General features: G+C 43.4%; 1 protein-coding gene across 5 annotated transcripts in view; it reads right to left on the bottom strand.

Moving 5' to 3' along the window:
• The window catches only part of SNX29 (sorting nexin 29), a 198,504-nt gene extending 175,309 nt beyond the window's left edge, over positions 1 to 23,195 (bottom strand). For 4 of the 5 annotated variants that reach the window (XM_087973364.1, XM_087973366.1, XM_087973363.1 and 1 more), the window contains exons 1-11: positions 23,092 to 23,195; positions 18,353 to 18,417; positions 18,065 to 18,117; positions 13,769 to 13,893; positions 13,096 to 13,276; positions 12,212 to 12,282; positions 10,744 to 10,992; positions 9,210 to 9,579; positions 6,896 to 7,014; positions 2,932 to 3,013; positions 1,612 to 1,682 (exon numbers count right to left, since the gene is read on the bottom strand). In XM_087973364.1, coding sequence (XP_087829490.1) covers positions 1,612 to 1,682; positions 2,932 to 3,013; positions 6,896 to 7,014; positions 9,210 to 9,579; positions 10,744 to 10,992; positions 12,212 to 12,282; positions 13,096 to 13,276; positions 13,769 to 13,893; positions 18,065 to 18,117; positions 18,353 to 18,417; positions 23,092 to 23,098 — 1,393 coding nt within the window. In that variant the 5' untranslated portion in view covers positions 23,099 to 23,195. The remainder of the gene's footprint in view (positions 1 to 1,611; positions 1,683 to 2,931; positions 3,014 to 6,895; positions 7,015 to 9,209; positions 9,580 to 10,743; positions 10,993 to 12,211; positions 12,283 to 13,095; positions 13,277 to 13,768; positions 13,894 to 18,064; positions 18,118 to 18,352; positions 18,418 to 23,091) is intronic. The other variant, XM_087973367.1, reaches the window with a different exon arrangement.
• Between the last annotated feature and the right edge of the window lie 89 nt (positions 23,196 to 23,284).

The raw sequence follows: 23,284 nt of genomic DNA on the forward strand, positions 1-23,284 counted from the left end.
ACACACACACACACACACATATATATATATATCGCACTGCTAACTCTTTTGCAGGCTCATGTTAGAAACCAGAAGGAGGAAAGTTACTCTTTTTAATAAACGGGAGAGATTCACAGCATTCGTGCGAGTACATCTTCTGGATCGTTTTTTTCTTTCAACGTTCACAACCCTGATGAGTTTATATTTTTTTTAAGGATAGGGACCCTGAAGTAAGTCATCTTCCTGGCTGTCTGCGAATCGAGTTTGCTTTCATCCACTTGAAATGCAGCAAAACCACTTGGAAAAAAAGTCAATTTGCTGGATGTAGAGATAGAGGATCAGCAAACACAAAGGCAACGCTGCCCTCTGTCGGATAACTGATGTTACTGATCTTCCTTGGATCAAAACCGTTTCTCAGGGAGTCCTTGACTTACGGCCACAGTTGAGCTCAAACTTTCGTTGTTTCATGTTGCCACAAAATGTTCGGGCTCCCTTGTGGTCGTAATGGTGAGTTTTGCCCCATTTTACAACCTTTCTTGACACAGTTGTTAAGCGAATCGCTGCAGTTGATACACCAGTAACGTGGTTGTTCGGTGAACCTGGCTCCTCCTGTTGACTTGGCTTGTCAGGAGGTTTCAAAAGGGGATCACGTGACCCCAAGATACTGCAACGGTCATAAGTATGAGTCAGTCGCCAAGCATCTGAATACTGATCGCGTGGCCGTAGGGAGGCTGCCTGGGTTGTAAAATGAACCTAAGTCCCTTTTTTTCAGTGCCACTGTGACTCCGAGCGGTCATTAAACGAACCGTTGTAATGAAGGACTACCTGTACTATGATGAGGTTCATAAAATAATCAGTCAAGCAGCATTCACACAGAAAGGAACTCCATCTCCTGATACTGGAACAGCCTAGAGCAGTGGTGGCTAACCTTTTTGAGCTCCTGTGCCAAAAATTGTGTGCGCACTAGTGCACACGCCTCAAGTGCCAGCACCCGGAAGGCAATGCATGCCCCACACGCCCCCTGCACATGCACGCACAATCCCACCACTACCAACCCGCCACCACCGCCCCTTATCTGCACTGCACCTCACAGCTGGTTTTTTTTGGCTGGTTTGAGGCCTTTTTCGGCCTCCCAGAGGCTTGAAAAAAGCCTCTGCAGGCTGAATAGGCCCATTTCATCACTTCCGGTATTACAAGAAGTGATGAAATGGGCCTATTCAGCCCGCAGAGGCTTTTTTCAAGCCTCTGGGAGGCCGAAAAGGGCCTCAAACCAGACCAAAAAAAAATAAGCTGTGAGGCACGTGCCTGCGCAGTGAAGTAAGTTTGCCTGCGGGCTCGCGTGGCTAGCAGAAATGGCTCTGGGTGCCACTTGTGGCATGCCATAGGTTAAGCATCACAGGCCTAGAGGAAGCGATTTGGCCTCTCCTTCAGCTCTGAAAGGTAAATGTTTGTGGTTTAGGCCAATATTTAAAAATACTTAGCAGCAACCAGCAGCAAATACAAACCCTCAACAAACCTACTTTTGAGGGTCTCCCCAGATGGAAACCTGTTTTAACAAAATGTTTTCCCCGGATCGAAAGGATTAAAAAAAAAAACAAAATAAATTCCAAATACAGTCGAATAGCTACCTACCCACAGTCATCGATTCTGGTACGTTATCCGAAGGCAGAAGTTCGGTTAATGCATTCTTTTGGACAGGAGAGCTGGTTTCAGAAGATTGGTTTGAAAAAGAAAAAGAAAAAGCAACCTAAAACAATTAGAACAACTCAAACAAGAGTCGCAAGTAATTCGCTCCAGCTTAATCAAATCATTCCGTTCAGAAGCCTTTGCAGCCTGGAACCCTCAATTCTCATTAATATGGACTAGGCTAGCTAAAGTTGTTGTTGTGGTTTGCCGGCAGCCTGTGTAGAAGGCAGCAGAATCGGACAGTGGGGAAGAACGGGGACCAGTCTGGGACCCTGGGGAGGACTCGGACGAGGGTCCTGCGTCCGATGCAGAGATGGGGCCAGGACCATCTGGGAGTGGGGTGCTGACTCAGGAGCCTCCAGAGTCTGGCAGCAGCAAGGCTGAGGAACAAAGGGAGCCTGTTCCCAGTGCGCGTATGCGCAGAGCTGCTAGAAGGCAAGAGCAGTTGAAACAAAAGGGGCAACTTGAGAGTAAGACTTTGAGGTGATTGCCCCTCCCCTAAGGTATAAAGGACAGGCTAAGGTGACGAAACCTTTGCAGGAAGCAAAGTCGTTCATTCTGTTTGGACTAATCCTTGAAGCTCTTTGTACTTCAGTTGGCTTTTTATAGTTACTTCGGCACTTGAGTTGTTGGCAGCAATTCAAAGGAGAGAAAAGTGGGTGCTTAACTCGAGGGACTGTTTGGGACTCATTACCAGCTGGGAATGAAAACAATTCCCAGTGTTGAAATAAAACAAGATTTGTTTTAACTAAGCGTGTGCTTAATTACGATCTCGGGTCAGAACAGAAGTCTTCTATAGCCAACGCGGACCACTACATCGTTCAAATCTAAACTCTGGCATCAAGACGTATGAATATAAGATGATTTAGCTCAACTCAACCGACTTCAGAATGGCCAGCGTCTAAAACAGCAGGACCTTTTGTGCCACAGTTGCTAAGTGAATCACCGCAGTTAAGTTAGTAACATGGTTGTTAAGTGGAGCTGGCTTCCCCATGAACTTGGTTTGTCAGAAGGTCACAAAAGGGGATCATATGACCCCGGGATGCTGCAACCGTCATAACTGTGAGTCAGTGGTCAAGTGGCTGAATTTTGATCAGGTAATTTTTGAGGATGCTGCAACAGTCGTAAGTGTGGAAGTTGACCATAAGTCCCTTCTTTCGGTGCTGTTATAACTTCGAACAGCCACTAAATGAACTGTTGCAAGTTGAGGACTATCTGTGGGTTGGTGATTTTGTTGAACGACCTTTTAATTTATAAGTTAATTACCTGTAGTGCAATTCAGCATTGCTCTGAGTCAATTCTACTGAAAAATCTGCATTTTCATGTTCATTGCCGTCTTCCAGGTTTTCTAAAGTAGCCGATAGAAAGGTATATGTTAGTAAAAGTTTGGCATATTATCCTCCTAGACTTATAGTTCTTCCCTTTTTCAACTCTACACACATACACACAAAAGAAGGACTAAGGGTGACATGATAGCAGGGTTCCGATATCTAAGGGGTTGCCACAAAGAAGAGGGGGTCAAGTTATTCTCCAAAGCAGCTGAAGGATGGAAAAGAAGCAAGTTCCCACTTGCTAGAGCAAGGATCTTCAAACTTGACACCTTTAAGACTTGTGGACTTCCAACTCCCAGCATTCCTGAGCTAACATGCCTGGAGGAGGAATTATGGGAGTTGAAGTCCACAAGTCTTAAAAGCTGTCAAGTCTGAAGACCCCTGTGCTAGAATGTAATATAAATTTGGGTTCTGATTGCCCATACATCTTCGTTGTTGATTTTAAATGAATGGTTGCAGGAACTAGGTAGGCCTGGACTAATGAAAAGAAGGACTAGGGGAGATATGAAAGCACTCTTCCAATTATCTAAGAAGCTGCCACTAACAAGAGCTATTCTCCAAAGCACCTGAAGGCAGGACAAGAAGCAACAAATAGAAACTAATCAAGAAGAGAAGCAACTTGGAATCAAGGAGGAATTTCCTGAAAGAGAGAACGATTAATCAGTGGAACAGCTTGCCTTCAGAAGTTGTGCATACTCCAATAACTGCAGATTTTTAAGAAGACATCTGACAACCATTTGTCTTTCAGGGTGTCCTGCTTGAGCAAGGGGTTGGACTAGAAGACCGCCAAGGTCCCTTCCAACTCAGTTATTCTGCTATTCTGCTATCACAACACATTCTCTTTTGTCTGCTGACTTGTTAAATTCCACTCCAAATTCATCTGTGTCGGAGAAATTCCCCTCCGGATGAAAATTTCGAGGTGGAGAAATAACAATACATTAAATTAAACACCGGAAGGAGTCTGGCAGCATTTTTTCCAACTAACAAGTCTTATTAAAAGGTGTAAGCTTTCCATTAAAATGTATACCTTGAGAAAAAAGAAATGTTACTTGGAAAAGTTGTTACTAAATTCTTTCTGGTTTTTAGCTGCCATACATTAACACCACTCTCTTTCTGCAACATCTGCAAACTAAATGCTTATTACTTGTTGCTTTTATGTACACTGTGACTTTATGCACCAGAGACAAATTCCTTGTGCGTCCAATAAAGAATTCTGTCCTGTCCTGTCCTGTCCTACATTCTATTCTATTCTATTCTATTCTATTCTATTCTATTCTATTCTATTCTATTCTATTCTACTCTACTCTACTCTACTCTACTCTGTACTCTTACTCTATTCTACTCTCTAGTCTCTAGTCTCTACTCTACTCTCCTCTATTGTCTGTTTTATTTTTATTCCATACTCTACTCTGCTCTACTCTACTGTCTTCTATTCCATTCTATTCCCTCCCCTTCTCCTTTCTCATTTCATTTTAATATATGCTGATTAGTGTACATTTAAATTGACAATAAAGTTCTATTCTATTCTGTTCTATTCTATTCTAAAATCTGGATGCTGAAATTTATCGTACTCCTTTATTTAACATCGAAAACCTCCTTTGCCAAGAATTAAGTGTTACAGCCAACACCTTCAACATGGAGCAAGGTCACTCCAATGATGATTACTGCAAGGAGTAAAATTACTGACGGGTTGCACAACCTGGATGTGATTTGTTCGGCTTCGCAGCAGCCTCCTTTGTAAACCCAGACAATGGCTGTTTTATCCCAAAGGTCATGGTTAAACAAACCATAGCTTAATGCTATTTGAAAACCTAGTTTTAGATGGTCAGCTTGGTTATGTCTTCAGACCTCCTTTGGCTACCCTCCTTCAGAGCTTTTATAGCCAGGGATCAGAATATTGGGTGCTAGGGAAATGGGAAATGAAAACAAATGGGTTAAAAAACTTTTCTTCCTACAATTTTATAGCCCCGAAGCCTAACCTTCCTCGTATAAGCTCTAATGTCCTAAACATAAACTCTCCTCAACCAACTTATCCTGGGCATAATTGAATTTTATTATTGCTTTCTTTTCTTTTATGGCCGCTGCATAATGGCTTTCTTCTCTTCTATTAGATTTTTTAATAATTCATGGTCTAAATTGTCCGCTGCGTTGGAATTCCCCATAATGAATGGCATGGGAAGGAAATAAAAGCATAATTTATATAAAACGACTAGCTGGCATAGAATTCTTTTTTTAAAAAAAAAAAAGTTCCTATATTATGCAACTTAAACAATAAAATGCTGGCAGAAGTTAGGAACGTAGTTGCTAAAAAAAACAACCCAGTTCTTGACTATAAATAGTCCTGGATTTACAACCACAACTGAACTCAACATTTCCATTGCTAAACAACAAGACGGTTGTTAAGTGAGTTTTGCCCCATTTTTACGACTTTTCTTGCCGCACTTGTTAAGTGAATCACTGCAGTTGTCAGGTGAAACTGGCTTCTCCCCCATTGACTTTGTTTGTCAGAGGTCACAAAAGGGGAATCACGTGACCCTGAAATTCTGCAACTGTCATAAGTACATGCCAGTTGCCAAACCTCTGAATTTGGATCCCGGGATGCCCCTGGGGATGCTGCAATGGAAACGGTCGTAATTCCCTTTTTTTCAGTGCCATTGTAACTTAGAACTTTTAGTAACTTTGTCACTAAAAGAACGGCTGGTTATAAGTCAAGGGCCACCTGGTTGCCAAGCAACTCAATTCTGATCAAGTGACCACAGAGATGGCGTGATGGTCAGTTCTGAAGGAAGCTTCTTAGAAAAGAAGCGAAACGTTTTCAAAGGAAAACATTAAAAAAACAAAAACAAGAAAGCCCAGTTGCCAAATCGGAAAAAGCCCCTTTGAGACCACAGTGGGGATGTTGTTGTTTTTGCTAGTTGCAAAGTCGTTCCTCCGGGCCTTCCTGTCCTCTGCCATCCTCCAGAGTCCATTTAAGCTCACACCAACTGCTTCCGGGAATCCATCCAGCCCTGACAAGCCCGGAGTCTGGATCCGAGGAGGAGGATGAACAGCTGACAGGGAGTAGGAGTGTGGCTCCGTTGGCTGTGGAGGAAACTGGGGAAGGGCAAAGGCCGGCTGGGCAGATCAGGGGAGAGGTAGAACAAGGGAGAGGGAGTTCAGAGAAAGACCCAGGTCCACCCCCTCTTCATCCTAGGGCATGCAGGAAGGAACGGAGAAGGGAGCAACGTGAGTTGGGTGGCTTACGGGGGAGGAAAGGGCGCCGATTCCCTTCATTAGGCACACCTGGGAATTTAAAAGAGATGCATGCTAACTACGGCAGCTGCTGGGAGCAAACGTGACTTTATCCTGTGTTGTCTTTGCTTATCTGTGTTCCTGGCATCTTTCCAACCATGTGAGTTTTGCCATGCCTTCACGTCTGAAATTCTTGCTCCTGCCCTGCCAAAGTAATTACCTCAGTTTGGCTTGATTGGACTTAAAAATTACAGTTTTTGTTGACCCTGTTTTGGACTTGATTCCCTGCAGTCAAAGGCTGTTCCTGGGAGAGATTTTCTCCAGCCAGAAGATAACCTGGACACTGGGGGCAAAGTTGGAGATATTAAAGGGACTCCTGTTGATTATCTGACTGTGTTGCCTTTGTGCCACACCCCAGGTCATCACAAGCCCCCTCCTTCTCTGCCGTCCCCTTCTTCTTCTTTTGCCCTCCATCGTTCCCAGCATTAAGCTCTTCTCCAGAGAGTCCTTCCTTCTCATGAAGTGGCCAAAGTCTTTGAGTTTCATCTTCAGGATCTGGCCTTCTAAAGAGCAGTCAAGGTTGATCTCCTATAGGACTGACCGATTGAATGGCCTTGCAGTCCAAGGGACTCGCAGGAGGATATGTAAGTGGTATCAAACCTACTTACCACTCTGGGAGAAAGAACCCACAGCGTTGACTGGGAACAATTCATCCGCGTCATCGTTCAGCACTTGTAGAGGCGTCCCCGTGCAAACCAGCGAATGGGACATCACACCTTCAGCGGGTCTAGTTAATTAAGACAAACCCCCCAAATAGTAAGTGGTGGAAAAGGACTTAATCTAACACAGGGATGTCCAACCTTGGCCACTTTAAGATCCGTGGACTTCAATTCCCAGAATTCCCCAGCCAGCTTAGCTGGCTGGGTGAATTCTGGGAGTTGAAGTCCACAAGTCTAAAAATGGCCAAGGTTGGTCACTACTGGTCAATCTACATGGTGGCCTTTCTATGAAATGTTAAGTTCAAAGGCTACAAATGTGAAGCCCGAAATTGACATATGTGTAGCCATTTTAGTTAGGTTTAGTATATAGTATATATTCTTTTTCTTATTTTTTCTTTGGCGGTCATGAGGGGAAGGGTTTCAGGCTTGCCACATTCCTAAGGGGGGAGTAGTAGAAATAGAGAGAATTGTTTAGGCTAGGTGATTCTTCTTCCCGTGGGAAAATGAGCTGACCATGCTCAGGCCCCTTGAGGTGCAGATTTATGACATCAGGCAACGTTGAATTACTTCTTTTGGAGAATGTGACTTTTGGGGGCTGTTTCTAACTTCTAATATTGTGGGGTAATTCCGCGTTGTGTCAGATCCGGAATTACCACGGACTTTGCCAATTTGATGCTTTTCTAAATAAAAGAAATTGTCTTGGAAGATGGACTTTGTTCTTTCTTTTTAAAATGGATTTCATCACTTGGAAACCTGACAACAAAATTTAACGAATTCTCAAAAGTGGTTGTTCGATTTCTAAGGCAAAACCTGGAAGGGAATAAAAGGAGGCAGATTCTGGGGGTTTCTCACATATGTGACAAAGCACAGGATACCATAAACGAACAGCCCATACTTGAATTAAGGCACAAAAATGTCTCTAGAGGTAACAACCACACTTAACAACCACAACTGAGCCTGGAATTTTGGCCGTAAGTCACTGACGCTGTTCAACGAGCCACCATGGGACCCGACTCAATTTTGCAACAGTTGTAAAACAACTCTCATTGAGCAAACCCAAGTCACCCAAGCAAGTTAGCTCAACTCAATCTCCTGAAGGCAGTGATTTTCGCCGGACACTGGCCAAAAACATCACCAACTGGCAATAAAACATTGCAAATCATGATCATGTGAAAGCACGATGTAAATATGAGCTGGTTGCCAAGTAGATGAAATGCTAGCTAGTACTAGCATCTGCCACCTTAGGCTTGTCTGTGCTTTGCTGCTATGCAATGACAGGCTGCGGGGAGAGAGAAGGGATGGAGGAATGCCTGGGGAAGCGAAAGTAAGGGCTGAGATGCTGCCTCAAGGTCTGCCAGCCAGAAGAAGGAGGGGGGGCCGCATGTCAAACTGGTTCGTAGCTGGAAGGAGAGGGACCACATACCAAACTGCACTCAGACTGATCGCTATGAATACATCTTGCCTGAACCTGATTGGTTACACCAGGGTGGGCAATGAGAGGTAGTTAAAGAGGGAAAAGTACAACTTAGGGATTTGGGCTCGTGATTCTCAGTTCTGGCTTTGCACTACTGCAATGCACTTGATCTCTAATCTAAGTATAGTATATAAAATCATACATTGCAATGTCCTACCAATCAATGAATACTTCAGCTTCAACCATAACAACACAAGAGCACACAACAGATACAAACTCAAGGTTAATCGCACCAAACTTGATTGCAGGAAATACGACTTCAGCAACAGAGTGGTCAATGTCTGGAATACTCTACCTGACTCTGTGGTTTCTTCCCCAAACCCCAAAACTTTAACCTTAGACTTTCTACTATTGACCTCACCCCTTTCCTAAGAGGACTGTAGGGGGCGTGCATAAGCGCACTAACGTGCCTACCGTCCCTGTCCTATTGTTTCTTTTTTATTTTTCTTATACGTACTCATTTCATGTATTCATAACTATGTTTATACTTATACCTGTTATCTTGTAAGCAATTGACAAATCAAATCAAATCAAATCAAATAAATAAATAAATAAATAAATAAAATATAATAAATATAATAAACTATACCTTTCTCTACAAATGAAGCCAAGGGTTGTTGTTTTTAATTTGGAGGTTTAAGTTGTGGCACATCTGACAATTACATAACCACCAGGGGGAATTGTAATTTCAAGGACAGATAATGAGTATCTTGTGGGGGGGGGGGGGATATCCATCGTAAACTCGAACGGTCATTAAGCGAGGACTACCTGTATTTGATCCAGACTCACTTTGCGAGCACCTGTGCGTCTTCCATCACACTGTGGTTCCTCAATGTTCTGGTGTGGTTCTCCTCGTTCTCTTCGGCCTCTTCATCATCTATGCTTTTGACATCTAGTTTCAGGTAGCTGCAGTCTCCGTTCAGGTACTCAGAATGATGTTTCAGCGACGTGTCTTCCTGGTTGCCGGGCAGAAGATCCATCTGTTCAGTTACCGAAGAAGCTGCCGAGGCTGACAGTCTGTCGCAGCCATCTTCGGAGTCTTCCCCTGCCGCTGTCCCCCGTATGGGGGTCCCCAAAAGGAGGCCCTCTTCATCATCGAACGAAATGATTTTTGTGACTTTCTTCTTTTTCTTCGTGCGATCTTTCCGGCATTTTAAATCTGAAGGAAGGAAAGGAGGACCCAAAAGGAAGACTTTAACTCGGGGGGGTGGAGAGTCCAACTTTGGCAACTTTTAAGACCTGTGGATTTCAACCCCCAGAATTCCCCAGCCAGCCATGCTGGGAATTGAATTCTGGGAGTTTGAAGTCCATAGGGATTTTAAAGCTGCCAAGGTTAGATACCCCAGCCTTAACCCAAAGGGCTTGCAAGATTAGGACTGTTCTACTATTTTTGAATGGGAATGGGATGTCCAAACTGAGTTCAAGGGGTTAACTTGTGGTGGAATGCTTTAATCGCAGGGCAATAAGCTATTCTTTTTCTCAGTTTACACAGATAAATTTTGGTCTACAATATTCATAGAACCAGGATAATAAAGCTGCATTCTCTCCTTCAACATATGAAACTGCTTGGATCCCAATGTCTTACTTTTATGTATGTATGTACGTATGTCTGTGGATAGATAGATAGATAGATAAATAGATAGATAGATAAATAGATATAGCTGATACAGTAGATAGATGGATGGATGGATGGATGGATGGATGGATGGATAGACAGACAGATAAGTAGATAGATATGAGATATATATATATATATATATATATATATATATATAGAGAGAGAGAGAGAGAGAGGAGGGAGGGAGGGAGGGAGGGAGGGAGGGAGGGAGGGAGGGAGGGAGGGAGGGAGGGACCTAGATAGATATTGTAGAGAGATATTAGAGATTAGAGAGATAGAGAGATAGATAGACATTATGAAGATAGAGATATTTATATATGTGTGTGTGTGTGTGTGTGTGTGTGTATGTGTATGTGTATATATATGTATATGTATATGTATATGTAAATGTAAACATGACCTGACCTGAATTTATGCCTTTTTTTGTGGCGATCATTAAGCAAACATCATGGTCATTAAGTGAATCAAGAAACTGGCAAAATACACTGTTAAATCATGTTCACATGACTGCAGAACACAGTAACTAGCCATAAACATTAGCCAGTTGCCAAGTGTTCGTAATGTGGTCGTGGGACTGCAGGTGGGGTGAGTCTGTGCAGCTGTCAGAACTTCAGAATCCGGTCGTAAGTCACTTTGGGGAGGGAAGGGGCTGTTCCCACTTTGAACAGTCCCGAAGCCACCGGTCATTAAGCAAAGAGCACGTACCGCCACTGACACTCTTGGATAAAATAGGTAGGAGGTCAGCATCCTGATCCGATTTGATTAGCATGGAAACGGGAGAGGAAGATGTGATCTCCCGGAGGAGGGTGCTGACCCCTTGGGTGGATTCCTTCAGCAAAGAGGTCACGTTCTGGGTGGATTCCTTGAGAAGGTCGGAGACAGAGGGTGGGCATTTGCTCGGTCCATTTAAATCCTTATTGTCGATGTTGATTGCAAAAAGAATCGAGTTCAGCCCTTTGGTATAAAGCAGAAACAGAAAACAACAACAACAACCTTTTAGGGTCAGCCTGAATTGATTCCAATGGGACTATTGAGTTCCAAGAAGAGACGTTGTCCGCGGTGGTAGGCTACCGGTTTGGACTGGTTCGGCCGAACTGGTTGTAAAAAAAAGCTTCCCACGATCAGCTGAGATGAGAAAGAAGAGAAAAGCGCAGGATCGGCCCTCCCACCTCTGCTTTTCTCTTCTTTATTTTCTCAGCCATTGTGGGGAAAGCTGTGTGCACGTATTAGGTGCGCGGGTGCACCGTCACCAAACCGGTAATAAAACAGGTAGGATCCAGGAGTGAGATTCAAATTTTTTTTAACAACCGGTTCTGTGGGTGTGGCTTAGTTGGTGGGCATGGCTTGGCGGTCATGTGACTGGCTGGGCGTGGCCAACTTGATGTGGTCACTCACATCGAGGGGCGCTTCTCCTCGCCTGGCCTCTCATGACAGTGGGGATGCTGCAATGGTCGTAAGTGTGAAAAATGGTCATAAGTCACTTTTTTCAGTGCCATTGTAACTTTAAATGGCCACCAGTTTTAGACCAAAATTCAAAAAGGGTATGTAAACTCACGCTTGAATGTCAATCTTTCTAGCTAGCCAAGAAGCCTTGTTGAATGTCACTCATCTTGGTTCCTTGTCATTAAAAGCTTCTTTCTGGCAGCTCTGTTTTGTTATTCAATTATTTCTCCAAAGTGCTAACTCCAACGGGGGAGTATTTCCTCCCAACAGCACTGTAAAAAGCTTAAAACAACCCTTCCCCTTTAAGAAAGTACCAGTAAAGGGGAAAAAAGAACCTACTTTGGAGACATTAAGTCTAGGCATACTGCCAAGAGAGTAAAAAGGGTGGAAAAAAAACAAAAGGAGATTTCTTCCAACAATCGGTTCTCCGAACTGCTTAGAAAGTTAACAACCGGTTCTATCGAACAGATGAGAACCAGTAGAATTCCACCCCTGGTCGGATCCCACTGCTGGACGGCATGATCCGCAGTGATTGTTAGTTCCCAAGTGAAGCTATTATGGCTTGTAAACCACACTGTGTACTTCAGGTCAGTACACAAACCCTTGCTGCAGATTATTCCGTAGGGTGCAGCTGAGGTGATTTGCTTCAATGATAGTTAGACAAACGAAGGAACCCAGAAGCTTTTAAAGCTGCCTTGGCTTGGTCCTAAGACGTTGGGGCCATGCTTACCAGCTGCCATGGTGGGAATCATACTGGATCGTTCTTCGTCCATCAAGAAGGACCAGTCTTCATAGAAGACGCTGAAGACAAAAAGGCAGGGTTAAAAAGAAAAAAGAAAAAAAGAAAATAACAACTGTCTTGCTTAGCAGATGAAATTTTGGGCTCAACTATCATAAGTTGAGGACTACCTGTAATAGGGTTGGAAGGGACCTTGGAGGTCTCCTAGTCCAAATTTTTTGCCCATGGCAGGAGAGCCAATACAATTTGAGACAAATGGCAAATATTCGTTTTATTATTATTATTAGCACTGATGCTGTGACCTAGTTTGGTAATGAAACATCGGCCAGAAAACAACCAAGCGCAGAGATCCTCCTCCTCCTCCTCCTCCTCCTCTTCCTTCTCCCTGCAAACTCAAGTCCCTTCTAGCACTGCTGATGTTAACTATTTGGGTAATGAAATGTCTGCTAGAAAACAACTCAGTTCATAGAGCATCAAGAACCCCACAGTCCTCCTCTTCCACTTCTTCTTCTTCCTCCTCCTCCTTCTCCTCCCTCTGCAAACTCCACTCCCTTCCAGCACCGATGATGTTACCTATTTCGGTAATGAAACGTCTGCTAGAAAACAACTAAGCTCACAGAGCATCAAGGACCCCACAGTCTTCCTCTTCTTCTTCTTCCTCCTTCTCCTCCTCCTCCTGCAAACTCCACTCCCTTCCAGCACTGATGATGTTACGTATTTGGGTAATGAAATGTCTGCCAGAAAGCAACCAAGCTCAGAGAAACCCCCCAGTTCAACCACGAGCTACAAATATTCTCTTCTACTAAGAACTACATCTAGCTAAAAATCCCGTTTCCAAAACCATGCCCATGAAGAGGGACATTTAGAAAACTTACCTAAGATGGTTTTTATCTGCAAGCAACATATGCAAATATCTTTCTAGGGAATGTTCATTGAGAGCACAGCGTAGCCAAGCCCGTCCTCGACCTGTATCCGTAGTGATGTTTCTCAGGGAATAGAAACGTTGCAGTTCGTGTTTATTAAGAACTTCTTTCACATAGTACCAAAATATGGATTCTGGGGAGAAAAAAGTAGATTCACAAGTACGCTTGAAGTTTGGCTATCCATCTCAATATCGCAACTCTGACAGAACAATTAATCAGTTTTTAAGATATTGGATAACTGTCTGAAGTGGTGTAGGGTTTCCTGCCTAGGCAGGGGGTTGGACTAGAAGACCTCCAAGGTCCCTTCCAACTCTGTTATTCTATTCTATTCTATTCTATTCTATTCTATTCTATTTTTAGGAAAGAGATCCACAGCCAAGTGTTCCCCCCGCCCCCGAAAAGAGCACCCCCAGGCACACAACCACAACAGAAGAGATGTGCCCAACATGGGAAACAATAACCATCATAAGGAGGCCCAACCAAGCTTCAACTCAGGTAGAAACAGTCATCGTCTTTTTCCTCCCCGCGATGCTGTTGAAATGAGTTCAGTTGGCACAGAAGGAAGCTTTTGGGGGCTGGGGGCGAGAATGAGGGAGAGGCAAGCATGCTAGAAGGCTGAATTTACCCATTTCAGTTTTACTGGAGAAACCGGTGACTTGCTTGATGGCGGCGGCGGTCAAAGCTAACCCCCGGGTCCTCTTCAAACCATGCTGAAGGACGGACTCAAACTGCGCACAGAGGCATGTGACTCTGAAAAACAACCGCAAATGGAATGGGAAATGTTGTGCAAAATGGAGGGAAGCAGAGACCGAGGGCCAGAGGTGGTATTCAGCCGGTAGTGGAAATTTTGAGTCGTTCGGAGAACCGGCAAATCCCACCTCTGACTGGCCCTGCCAACCCCATCTATTCTCTGCCTCCCATTGAGTCCCAGCTGATCGGCTGGGTCTTCTTTGGTTGCCCTGCACAGGAGAACCGACCTGGAAAGCAGGTTAGTGGGGTGGGGAGGGAATGGGCATTTTACAGTAACCTTCCCCTGCCACGCCCACCAAGCCACGCCCACCAAGCCAAGCCATGCCCACCAAGCCACACCCACAGAACCAGTAGTAAAAAAATCTGAATCCCTCCACTGCCGAGGGCTAATTTGTAAAGGCAATAGGGGTGAACCGGTGCTTGGCGATGCCAAGGTGGTACAGTTGTTCAAACTTGGCGTGGGAAGAGGCTGCACAGGAGACACGGTCAAATCTCAAACGGGCATGGATTAAGGGACTCCTCCTTGCACGGTTTTACGTTGGGAGAGAGGGAAGGGAAGAAGTACTTTTTTTTTTAAATAAAAGTTTTTTATTTTTATCACAACAACAAAAACAAACATAAAACCTTCTTTCTGTTCCACAGTGTCAGTTGAGTACATATTTCTTCATGCACAAAATAATATCATACATATTTAACTTGTATATATTTATAATTGTTCGTATGGTATTCAGCTTTGTTTATTGTTTGTATTTTCCCACGTCATTATAGTTGTGCTTTTAAAGTTGTAGCAACGTTTCGGCAGAATCTCATCTGCCATCATCAGGCTTCTGTACTGTGTTCGTCTGTTGTTCTTATCAATATTTTGTATCACATGTCACTTATTCTATTAACCTTAACTTTTAAATCCTTAACTTTCAATAATATATTTCAAGTTCATTTCCTTACGCTAACTCATCTATTTATCAGTAACAATATGTTATACTATACCTATATAATTCAATTCTTTACTCTTCTATCCACCATTCATAAAATAGATTCCAAATTTTATAATAGTCTTTTTCTTCTTGTTCTCTAATCGCCATTGTTAATCTACTCATTTCTGCACATTCCATTATTTTCTTAATTACTTCCTCTTCTGTTGGAATTTTTTCATTTCTCCAATTTTGTGCAAATACAATCCTAGCTGCTGTTAAAATATTAATAATCAAATACATTATTTCTTTGTTGTATCCCTCAGGCAAAATTCCCAATAAAAATGTCTCTGGTTTTAAGTCTATAGGTTGTTTTATCATCTTCTCCAGCCACATGTGTATTTTAGCCCAACACTTTTTAGTCTCTGTGCATGTCCACCACATATGGTAATATGATCCTGGTAACTTCTGGCATTTCCAACACTTCGCCGACTTATCTTCAAACATCTTAGCAAATTCTCATTGGGGATAGATGCCACCTGTAAAACATCTTATACAAATTCTCTTTATAGGCCTAAGGAGTATTTTTTTCAAAATGTCCCAGTGATGGCGAACCTTTTTGGCGCCTGAATCAGTGTTTTTCAACCTTGGAAATTTTAAGCTGGCTGGGGAAATCTGAGCGTTGTTGTCCACCCAACTCAAAGTTCTCAGAGCTGAGAAACACCAGCCTAGGATGAGAAGAGAGAATCCCCTCTGTCTTTTGTTCGTTTTTAGAAAGGATGAAGTTTTTAGAACTTCTAAAAAGAAGTTTTATGTTTTTATGTTATGTATTTTGTTTGTTTATGTTTGTTTATTGAGGATTAATGATGTTGGATAAGAACATATGAAACAGTAATAATACGAAATATAGTAATATGAAATAGATGAAAGTATAAGTTTAATGAATAAAATTGAATAGAAATAAAGGAAGAAACAGTGAGAAGTTGGAAAAGAGTAATAAGATATGAAGTTGAATATATAAGATGCATATTAAATTGTGTGTGGAAACGTGATAATTTAGAATTATGTTGTACTTAAATAAGATGTTTTATTTGTTTTGTTAAGCAGTTTTTAGAAAAGATGTTCTATGTTCTTATGTTTTATGTTTTGTTTGTGTATTGTCTGAAAATTAATAAAATTTGTTTAAAAAAAGAAAAAGAAAAGAAAGGACCAGGAGTGGGATTCAAATTGTTTAACAACCGGTTCTGTGGGTGTGGCTAGGTGGGTGTGGCCATGTGACTGGATGGGCGTGGCTTCTTCTTTTTTTGCAGCAAACCCCCGCCATTCTTTTTGCCCAGGAGGCAAAAAGGGGCGAAGGGAGGGCGTTTTTGCTCCCAGAAGGCTTCCCTGGGGCCCAGGAAGGCAAAAAAAAATGGAGCCTGGGAGAGGTGCAGCCCCACGCCCACATCCCCACACGCGCCCCCCCCCTTGCTCCTTTTTGCCTCCTGGGCCTCAGGGAAGCCTCCCAGGTGAAGCAGTAAGACAGCAAGTGGGATCTGGGCACAGCTGATCATCGGAGCAGCTGATCGTCGGGCGGGGAAAAAAAGAAATAACTTAAGAAGGGACTGGGCGGAGAATGCAGTCAGCGATGTCGGGCATGCGCGCTAAAGACTGACTGGGAGGGGAGGGGCGGGCAGAGAAGGGCGGGGCCAGCCAGGGGTACGATTTGCCAGTTCTCCGAACTGCGCAGAATCGTAACGACCGGTTCTATAGAACCGGTCTGAACCGGTAGAAATCCGACCCTTGGAAAGGACCACGTTCAAACCGTACATTCAGTGAACCTAGCCAAGGGTAACTCCCGCTCCAGAGTTACGGAGTTACAATCCTCGCTTCCTAATTTCTGTTTATAGATTTCCTAACAAGGGCCTAAAGGTTTTCTAAAAGCTGACTATGTACTGCAAGGCAAAAACCGTCTCCGCCTGCAGCTTCATTTTATAACAGCCATGACGTGAAAAGGAAACAGAAGAAGAAGAGAAACAAGACTTCAAAGCGCAACTGCTTTTCTGGAGAAACAGACGGGATGTAACCACACCATAACAACAGAAATCCCCTGAAAATTATTGGTAAGTATTATGTCCCTAACTCCAAAAACAGAGAAGAGAAACTAAGGGGTGTAAAACCTTCTTACTTCAACTTCTTCAAAACTTAATGGGAATTTGGCTTCATAAAGAATTTGCAAGGAGGCGCAGAGATATAAACCATCTTTCTTTCCTTTCTTTCTTTCTTTCTTTCTTTCTTTCTTTCTTTCTTTCTTTCTTTCTTTCTTTCTTTCTTTCTTTCTTTTCTTTCTTTCTCCTCTCTCTTCTCTCTCTCTCTCTCTCTCTCTCTCTCTCTCTCTCTCTCTCTCTCTCTCTCACACACACATAAGATGAATTCATTCCCTGCTGTGAATTAATACCTGTGGTGTAAACTGTAAAGGGATTCCCAGAACAAGCACGAGCAATTGTATTTTATCACTTTTATTTTCAAATGCTCCTCCATCTTGCAGTTTGGAACAAGGTAAAGAGGATGACAAGGACAGAAGAGGAGGGGAGGTTTGCTAAAGATGATGTCTCTTGCTTAAAGACATCTTTTGGAATTGATCAAATTGTCTGGGTCATCATCGAGTCACAGGTTAGATGCCCCACCAAACCATCTCCAGATGTTTGGACTAACTGCATCTCCTATAAGCTGAAAAAAGTGGCAAGGGAGGCCAGACATGAAGAGGGAGGGGTGGCTGGTTGGCTGGGGAATTATGGGAGTTGAAATCCACGGTCTTACAGTTGCCAAGGTTGGACACCTCTGTGTTAAAAGCCTTGGCTCAGCCGCTCCATTAGAAATGAATTGTTAGGATGCTTGTAGGCCAGTCCCTCTCTCTCTCTCAGCCCCAGGGAAAAAGGCAATGAGAAACCATTTCTGAAAACCACATGGACTCATAGTCTTCAGGAGGCACGTGACTTAGTGGACCATAACAAGAAGAAGTCTATTTTTAAGACAAATACTTCAGTTACTGGGGCAGTTCCTGCCAGAACTGGCAAGAAATTACAACGCCAACCAACAATAATCATGGGAAGATTTGTTTGAGGAATATAAAATAAGGTACTGAAAAGATCCTGGTGATCCTCCTCCGTTGCAGAGGTTCTCAGCTTCTCTTGAGGCTTCATGCCTACCATCAAACCTGCAGACCCTGCAGACTGAACTTCTCATTTGGGGGAGGGGAAAAAATCTTGTTTCAAACTTACCTGCTATCTGAATCAGAAGCGATCTCTTTCCTTCCTCCAAACCGGATCTGGCACTGCAAGACGAAGTCTGCGCGTTAGCAACAAAGCTGGCTGGGATAAACTTCCATGTACTCAACAGTTTGCACAAACACGCAATTTTAAACATCAGGTTTCTTTTTTAAAAAAACAAGAAGGGAAGGAAGCGTGAGATGCTGTGAAGCTGTGAAGGGTGAGAATTGGACACAAGGCCCCCCCTTCCCCCCCCCAGTGTCATCGTAACTTCAAACAGGTAAACATTCAATTTCTCACCTGTTTAACTGCATCCAGTAAGCGCTCAAGTAAAAACTGTCTTCGGGCAGCACTGTTCTGCAGCCCTAAAATTCAAGAACACACGTGTTACGATATATTGAATATCCTTTCCATTTCCAATTAGGTGAGAATGAATGAAACATGACTTTGCAAAACCAGGGGTTGTTTTTTTCTTCCTCTTCTCCAAGACAATCCCAGTTCTTTGGAAGCTAATTGAACTATTTCTACAAACAGATACACAGAGAGAGAGAGAGAGAGACAGAGAAAAAGAGGGAGGGGGGAGGGACAGAGAGGGAGAGGGAAAGAGAGAGACAGAAAGGAAGGGAGGGACAGAGAGGCAGAGAGGCAGAGAGAGAGGGAGGGGGAGGGAGGGAGAGAGGGAGGGAGAGGGAGGAAGAGGAAGAGGAAAGTGCAGAAGTGCTGCCCGGGATGTGAGGATTTTCCTCACTCTTCTAAGGCAGCAAGCCCTAGCGAGGTCATCTAGTGGTATCAGGGAACAGCCCACAATGTCTTGTGGTATGCTCACCACTCTCTGTAATGTCTTTCTATCCACGGCTGTCAAGCCAGCATACCACACTGTCATGAGAGGACGTCAATAAGTCAAGGACTACCTGTACCATCCAACCAGAACAGATAGAAATGGCATGCTCCTGGTTCCTTCCTCTAAAAACTGCCATCTGGTGGGAGCTACGAAGCTTCCTTTTTGCATGGCAGCCCCTACCCCATGGGACACCCACTTTAAGACTGCCAGGCCTCGACCTTCCTAATCATCTGTAAAGCTTTGAAGATCTCCCTCTGCCTCCAAGTGCTTGAACCAAAGGCTAGATGACAGAGCCACGTTTTTGTTATTTTAAATGCGCTTCATTTTTATTATATTATAATAGCCTTATTATGGCTTTTATGTTGTTTTCAGTTTTGATTAGGAGCCACTCAGAGTTGGTTATAAGATGGGCAACTGGATAAATGTTTTAAACCAACAAACACTAAAAACTTATCACACTTCCCTCCACCCCACCCAAGGGCCAATCAAATAGAGATGGAGAATATGTTTCCAGTTCCAAAGAGCCAAGCATGAAACTCTCCATTTTGGGTTCCAATCAGTTGCTTTTGTTTTCAAACAGGCTTTTGTTGGGCGGTTCACAAATCTACCAAAGGAATCCTATTTTAAAAGAAGTTTTCTGATCAACACAACATCAGGGTTCCAATCTGAAACAGGAATTTCAAGCACAAAACACGAGGCTATTTTGAGCTTGGAAACTTTTCTGGAATTGTCAGAAGTGTGTCGTAATTCTTCCCGTAAGGTTAGAACGCTGTTTTCAATTTGAAAAAGCACACACTAAAAGCTCCAAACAGGGTGCTTCAAATTCAAAATATTTGGTACATCATTATTAGTTAGAGATCTGTGGGAAGCGCAAAAAAATTATATACAGGCAAAATGTATACCAACGTCTTCACATTTAAGTGTCTCAAAATTAATCTACAGGGTTTTCAAGTAGGACAAGAAAGATTGTGAACCGAAAACCTAATCAGCACTTATGGAGACTGTTATTAATGGCCGAATAATCAGAAACATCCATTCTGTTCCATAGCGCCAGTTAGCTGAATTGCTAATCTTGCATTCTGTCACACTTGTATGATTTCTGAGAACTACAGATTCCAACTTTGGACTTCTGGTCAGACCTGATTTCTGTATAAGTTACCAATTATTCCTTAACTATTTCAAGGAAGCAGAGGGGTAGGAGGAAGGAAAGACAAAACAGCTCATTTCTGATATCACAATTGCTGTCTTGCTACGTCTACCACTTTTCATCCTTACTCAGCTGCTGTGCCTTTTATTCCTAAATGCCAAACAAGCCTCAACACATCAACAATTCAGTTAGAGTACATTGGATGACTCTACGCAAAGTACAGGTATCAAATTGCTGTGTTTAGATGAGTTGTCTCTGCTCCAGAGTACATGACTCGCAAAATTATATTAGGAATAATATCTCCATTTTGCCAAAAGCCCTTGGTTCCCATGATATTCTCTTCTTGATATGGGGTAAAAAGGAAAAAAGAAATTAAGGCTGTTTGCCAACAGATTGTAATTTTCAATATAACAGAAGGGAGGAGGATTAAACACATGAAGTGTTCAATTAAGAGCATCTTCTAAGCCACTGCTTCTCAGTTGGTGCTATGGATACCACAGTGAAATTCTGATATATTCTCAATGGAACGTAGGAGAAAAGTCACTTAAACTGTAATGTAATAACAGCATGCCTGCAAACCAAAGTCTTTCTTTAAAAACGTGAGATTTTTTTATTATTATGCTGGGATCCACATATTTTCCTAAAGTAACAGATGGAATTCATCTCTGGCAGTCCATTTACAAAAGGAGTTAAAGGGTATTTGAAACTATAGTATCCATTTACTCATACAAGGCAGTTTGCTTACTAAGCAACATTAAGCAAACAATGTAAAAATATCAAATCAGCATGAGAAACAAAGTTACTCAAATACAACAACACACACACACACAAAATGCTGTTGATCCTTTCCACCAGATTTCCTCAAGAGGTAAACAAATATTTAAAGTAACTGTAGTGAAAAGTGAAGCTATCAAAAGTGACTGAATGCATCTGTGAGTGTGCAAATAAATGAAACTGTATTTTCTGTCTGAGTGCACACATGTCTTAACAGCAGAAAAGATTACTTTTGCACAATATTGGAAAAATGAAGAAATACCGCAAGATGAAGAGATAATTAAGAAGATATTATTAGATTGTGCACAAATGGGTAGACTTATATTGAAAATCAAGCAGAAAGAAGACACAGAATATTATCAAACATGGAACTTATTTTACCAATGTTTGGGAAAAAGGGCTTGGAGAGTAAGAAGGGAATTTGTATTGTTAAGCAAATTAAATTCCCTGACAACACAGTGTTTATTAAGCACTAAGAAATGTAATCAATAGAAAATTAATTAAAAAAAATTTTTTTTAAAAAAATGTTGATCCTTTCTACCAGATTCCCTCACCAAGAGGTAAACAAATATTTAAAGTAGCTGAAGTGAAAAGTGAAGCTATCAAAAGTGGTGAATGCATTTGTGAGTGTGCAAATAAATGAATCTGGATTTTCTGCCTGAGTGCACGCTTTATGGTTCCATTAAAAAAAAAAAACCCGCTTGAGCAATTCTATTGTCAAGTAACTACACATCCGGACATCCACCACCAACATCCACCAGGCAGTTGCAACCAGGAGTATAAAAGAGGGCAGTTGCAAACCATCATGTCATTTCACTCTGAAAAACTGACTCACGGCCAGTTCAGACAGCAAGCTGAAGTTTAACCAAAGTCTTAACTTATACATTTTGTTTCCACTTTCACAATCGAAGCAAAACAAGTACAGCTCTGGGAAAGTGCAGAAGAAGTAAAAAGAAATAAGATCAATAGGAGGATATCTATGGAGATTGTCAATCATCCAGGTCATGGTTGTCCCAAAGTTGCTTTTTCAAAAGGCAGTTGGACTTTCTCGCGTTCTTTTTTCCTTGAAGATGTTTCGCTTCTCCTCCAAGAAGTTTCTTCAGTTCCCAAGAACTGAATTAAACAGAACTGAAGAAGATTCTTGGAGGGGAAGCCAAACCACTTCAAGGGGAGAAGAAGAAAAAACCAAGAAAGTCTAGTTATTCTTTTGGAAAAGCACCTTTGGGAGAAATAGGAAGTCGCCCCTGAGCAAGTAAAGAGTGGCCAGAACCATATCGACACCTTAAGAAAATTGACAGACTCTCAGCAAAGTCAGAGTGCTTAAAGCTTCATTAATCCCTTAAGAAAAGTGGCAGAGTGCCTCTGAGGGGATACAGAGTGCCCAGAGCCACATCATCCTCTTAAAAAAAATGGTAAAAGGCAAAAGATTTGTATGATTAGAAGAGAAAGCGCAGTATATAATGGCAGAGAGAGAGAGAGAGACTCTGAATTGGGACAAAGGGGCCGGAGTTTCCTCAAGCCCTTAAGAAAACTGGCAAAGCCTCTGAGCGGGTGCAGAGTGCCCAGAAACTCAACTCCTCGGGCAAACTAGAAGAATGCCTCTGAGCAGGCGCAGAGTGCCCAGGGCCACATCAACTCCTTAATAGCATTGGCAGACACCCTCTGAGCGGCTACAGAGTGCCCGAAACCTCCTCAACCCCTGCAGAAAACTGCCTCTGAGCACGCCAAGAGTGCCCAGAATCTCAACTACTTAAGGAAAACAAACCAGAAGGCCTCTGAGCAGGTACAGAGTGCCCAAGAGCCCCGTCATAAACCCTGAAAAAGAAAATTTGGCAAGAGAGCCTCCTGAGCGGGTACAGAGCGCTTCCTGCGACCCCATCCCCGCCGCCCCCCCCCCCCGCAACAGCAATGCCCGTCACCCCGCAAAGCAGGAAAAGAGCCTCTGAGAGAGTGCAGAGCGCCCTTGCCCATGGGAAGAGCGAGCGAAGCAAGAAGCAAAAGCGAGTGGGGGCGGTGGGGGGCGGGGGGGAAGGCAGGGTGCCTCTGAGCATACGCCAAGCGCCGGGAAGCTTTCGAGGGAATTTCACGGGTCAGCGGTGCTTTTGACAGCTCAGCGGGGAAGCCCCGACCGCAGAAGGGATGGAAGGCTAACCATGGGCAAGGGTGCCCCTGGGCATATGCAGAGCGCCTCCTCCTCCCTCCTCCCCTCCCCATCATCCTCGGCACGAGCCAGAGGCGGGACCCCCAAAATCCCCGCTCCCCGGCAGCCCCACTCACCGCTCATGGTGCTCGCGAAGCCGGAGCAACTCTCCCCCCCTCCCCCAACAGGACTCCTGAGAGCAGGGCGGCAGCCTCCGCCGCCGGAAGTGACCCTCCGCCCCGGAAGCAAAATACGGGGAACCCGGAAGGGTCCTGCATAAAGGGTGGGTGGGTGTGGGTGTGTTTATCGTGGTCGCGGAGGATGGTGGGG

Source organism: Notechis scutatus, chromosome 12, assembly GCF_049901735.1.
Source record: "Notechis scutatus isolate UNSWTSFEM ecotype Mainland chromosome 12, rNotScu1.2, whole genome shotgun sequence".
NCBI lineage: Eukaryota > Metazoa > Chordata > Lepidosauria > Squamata > Elapidae > Notechis > Notechis scutatus.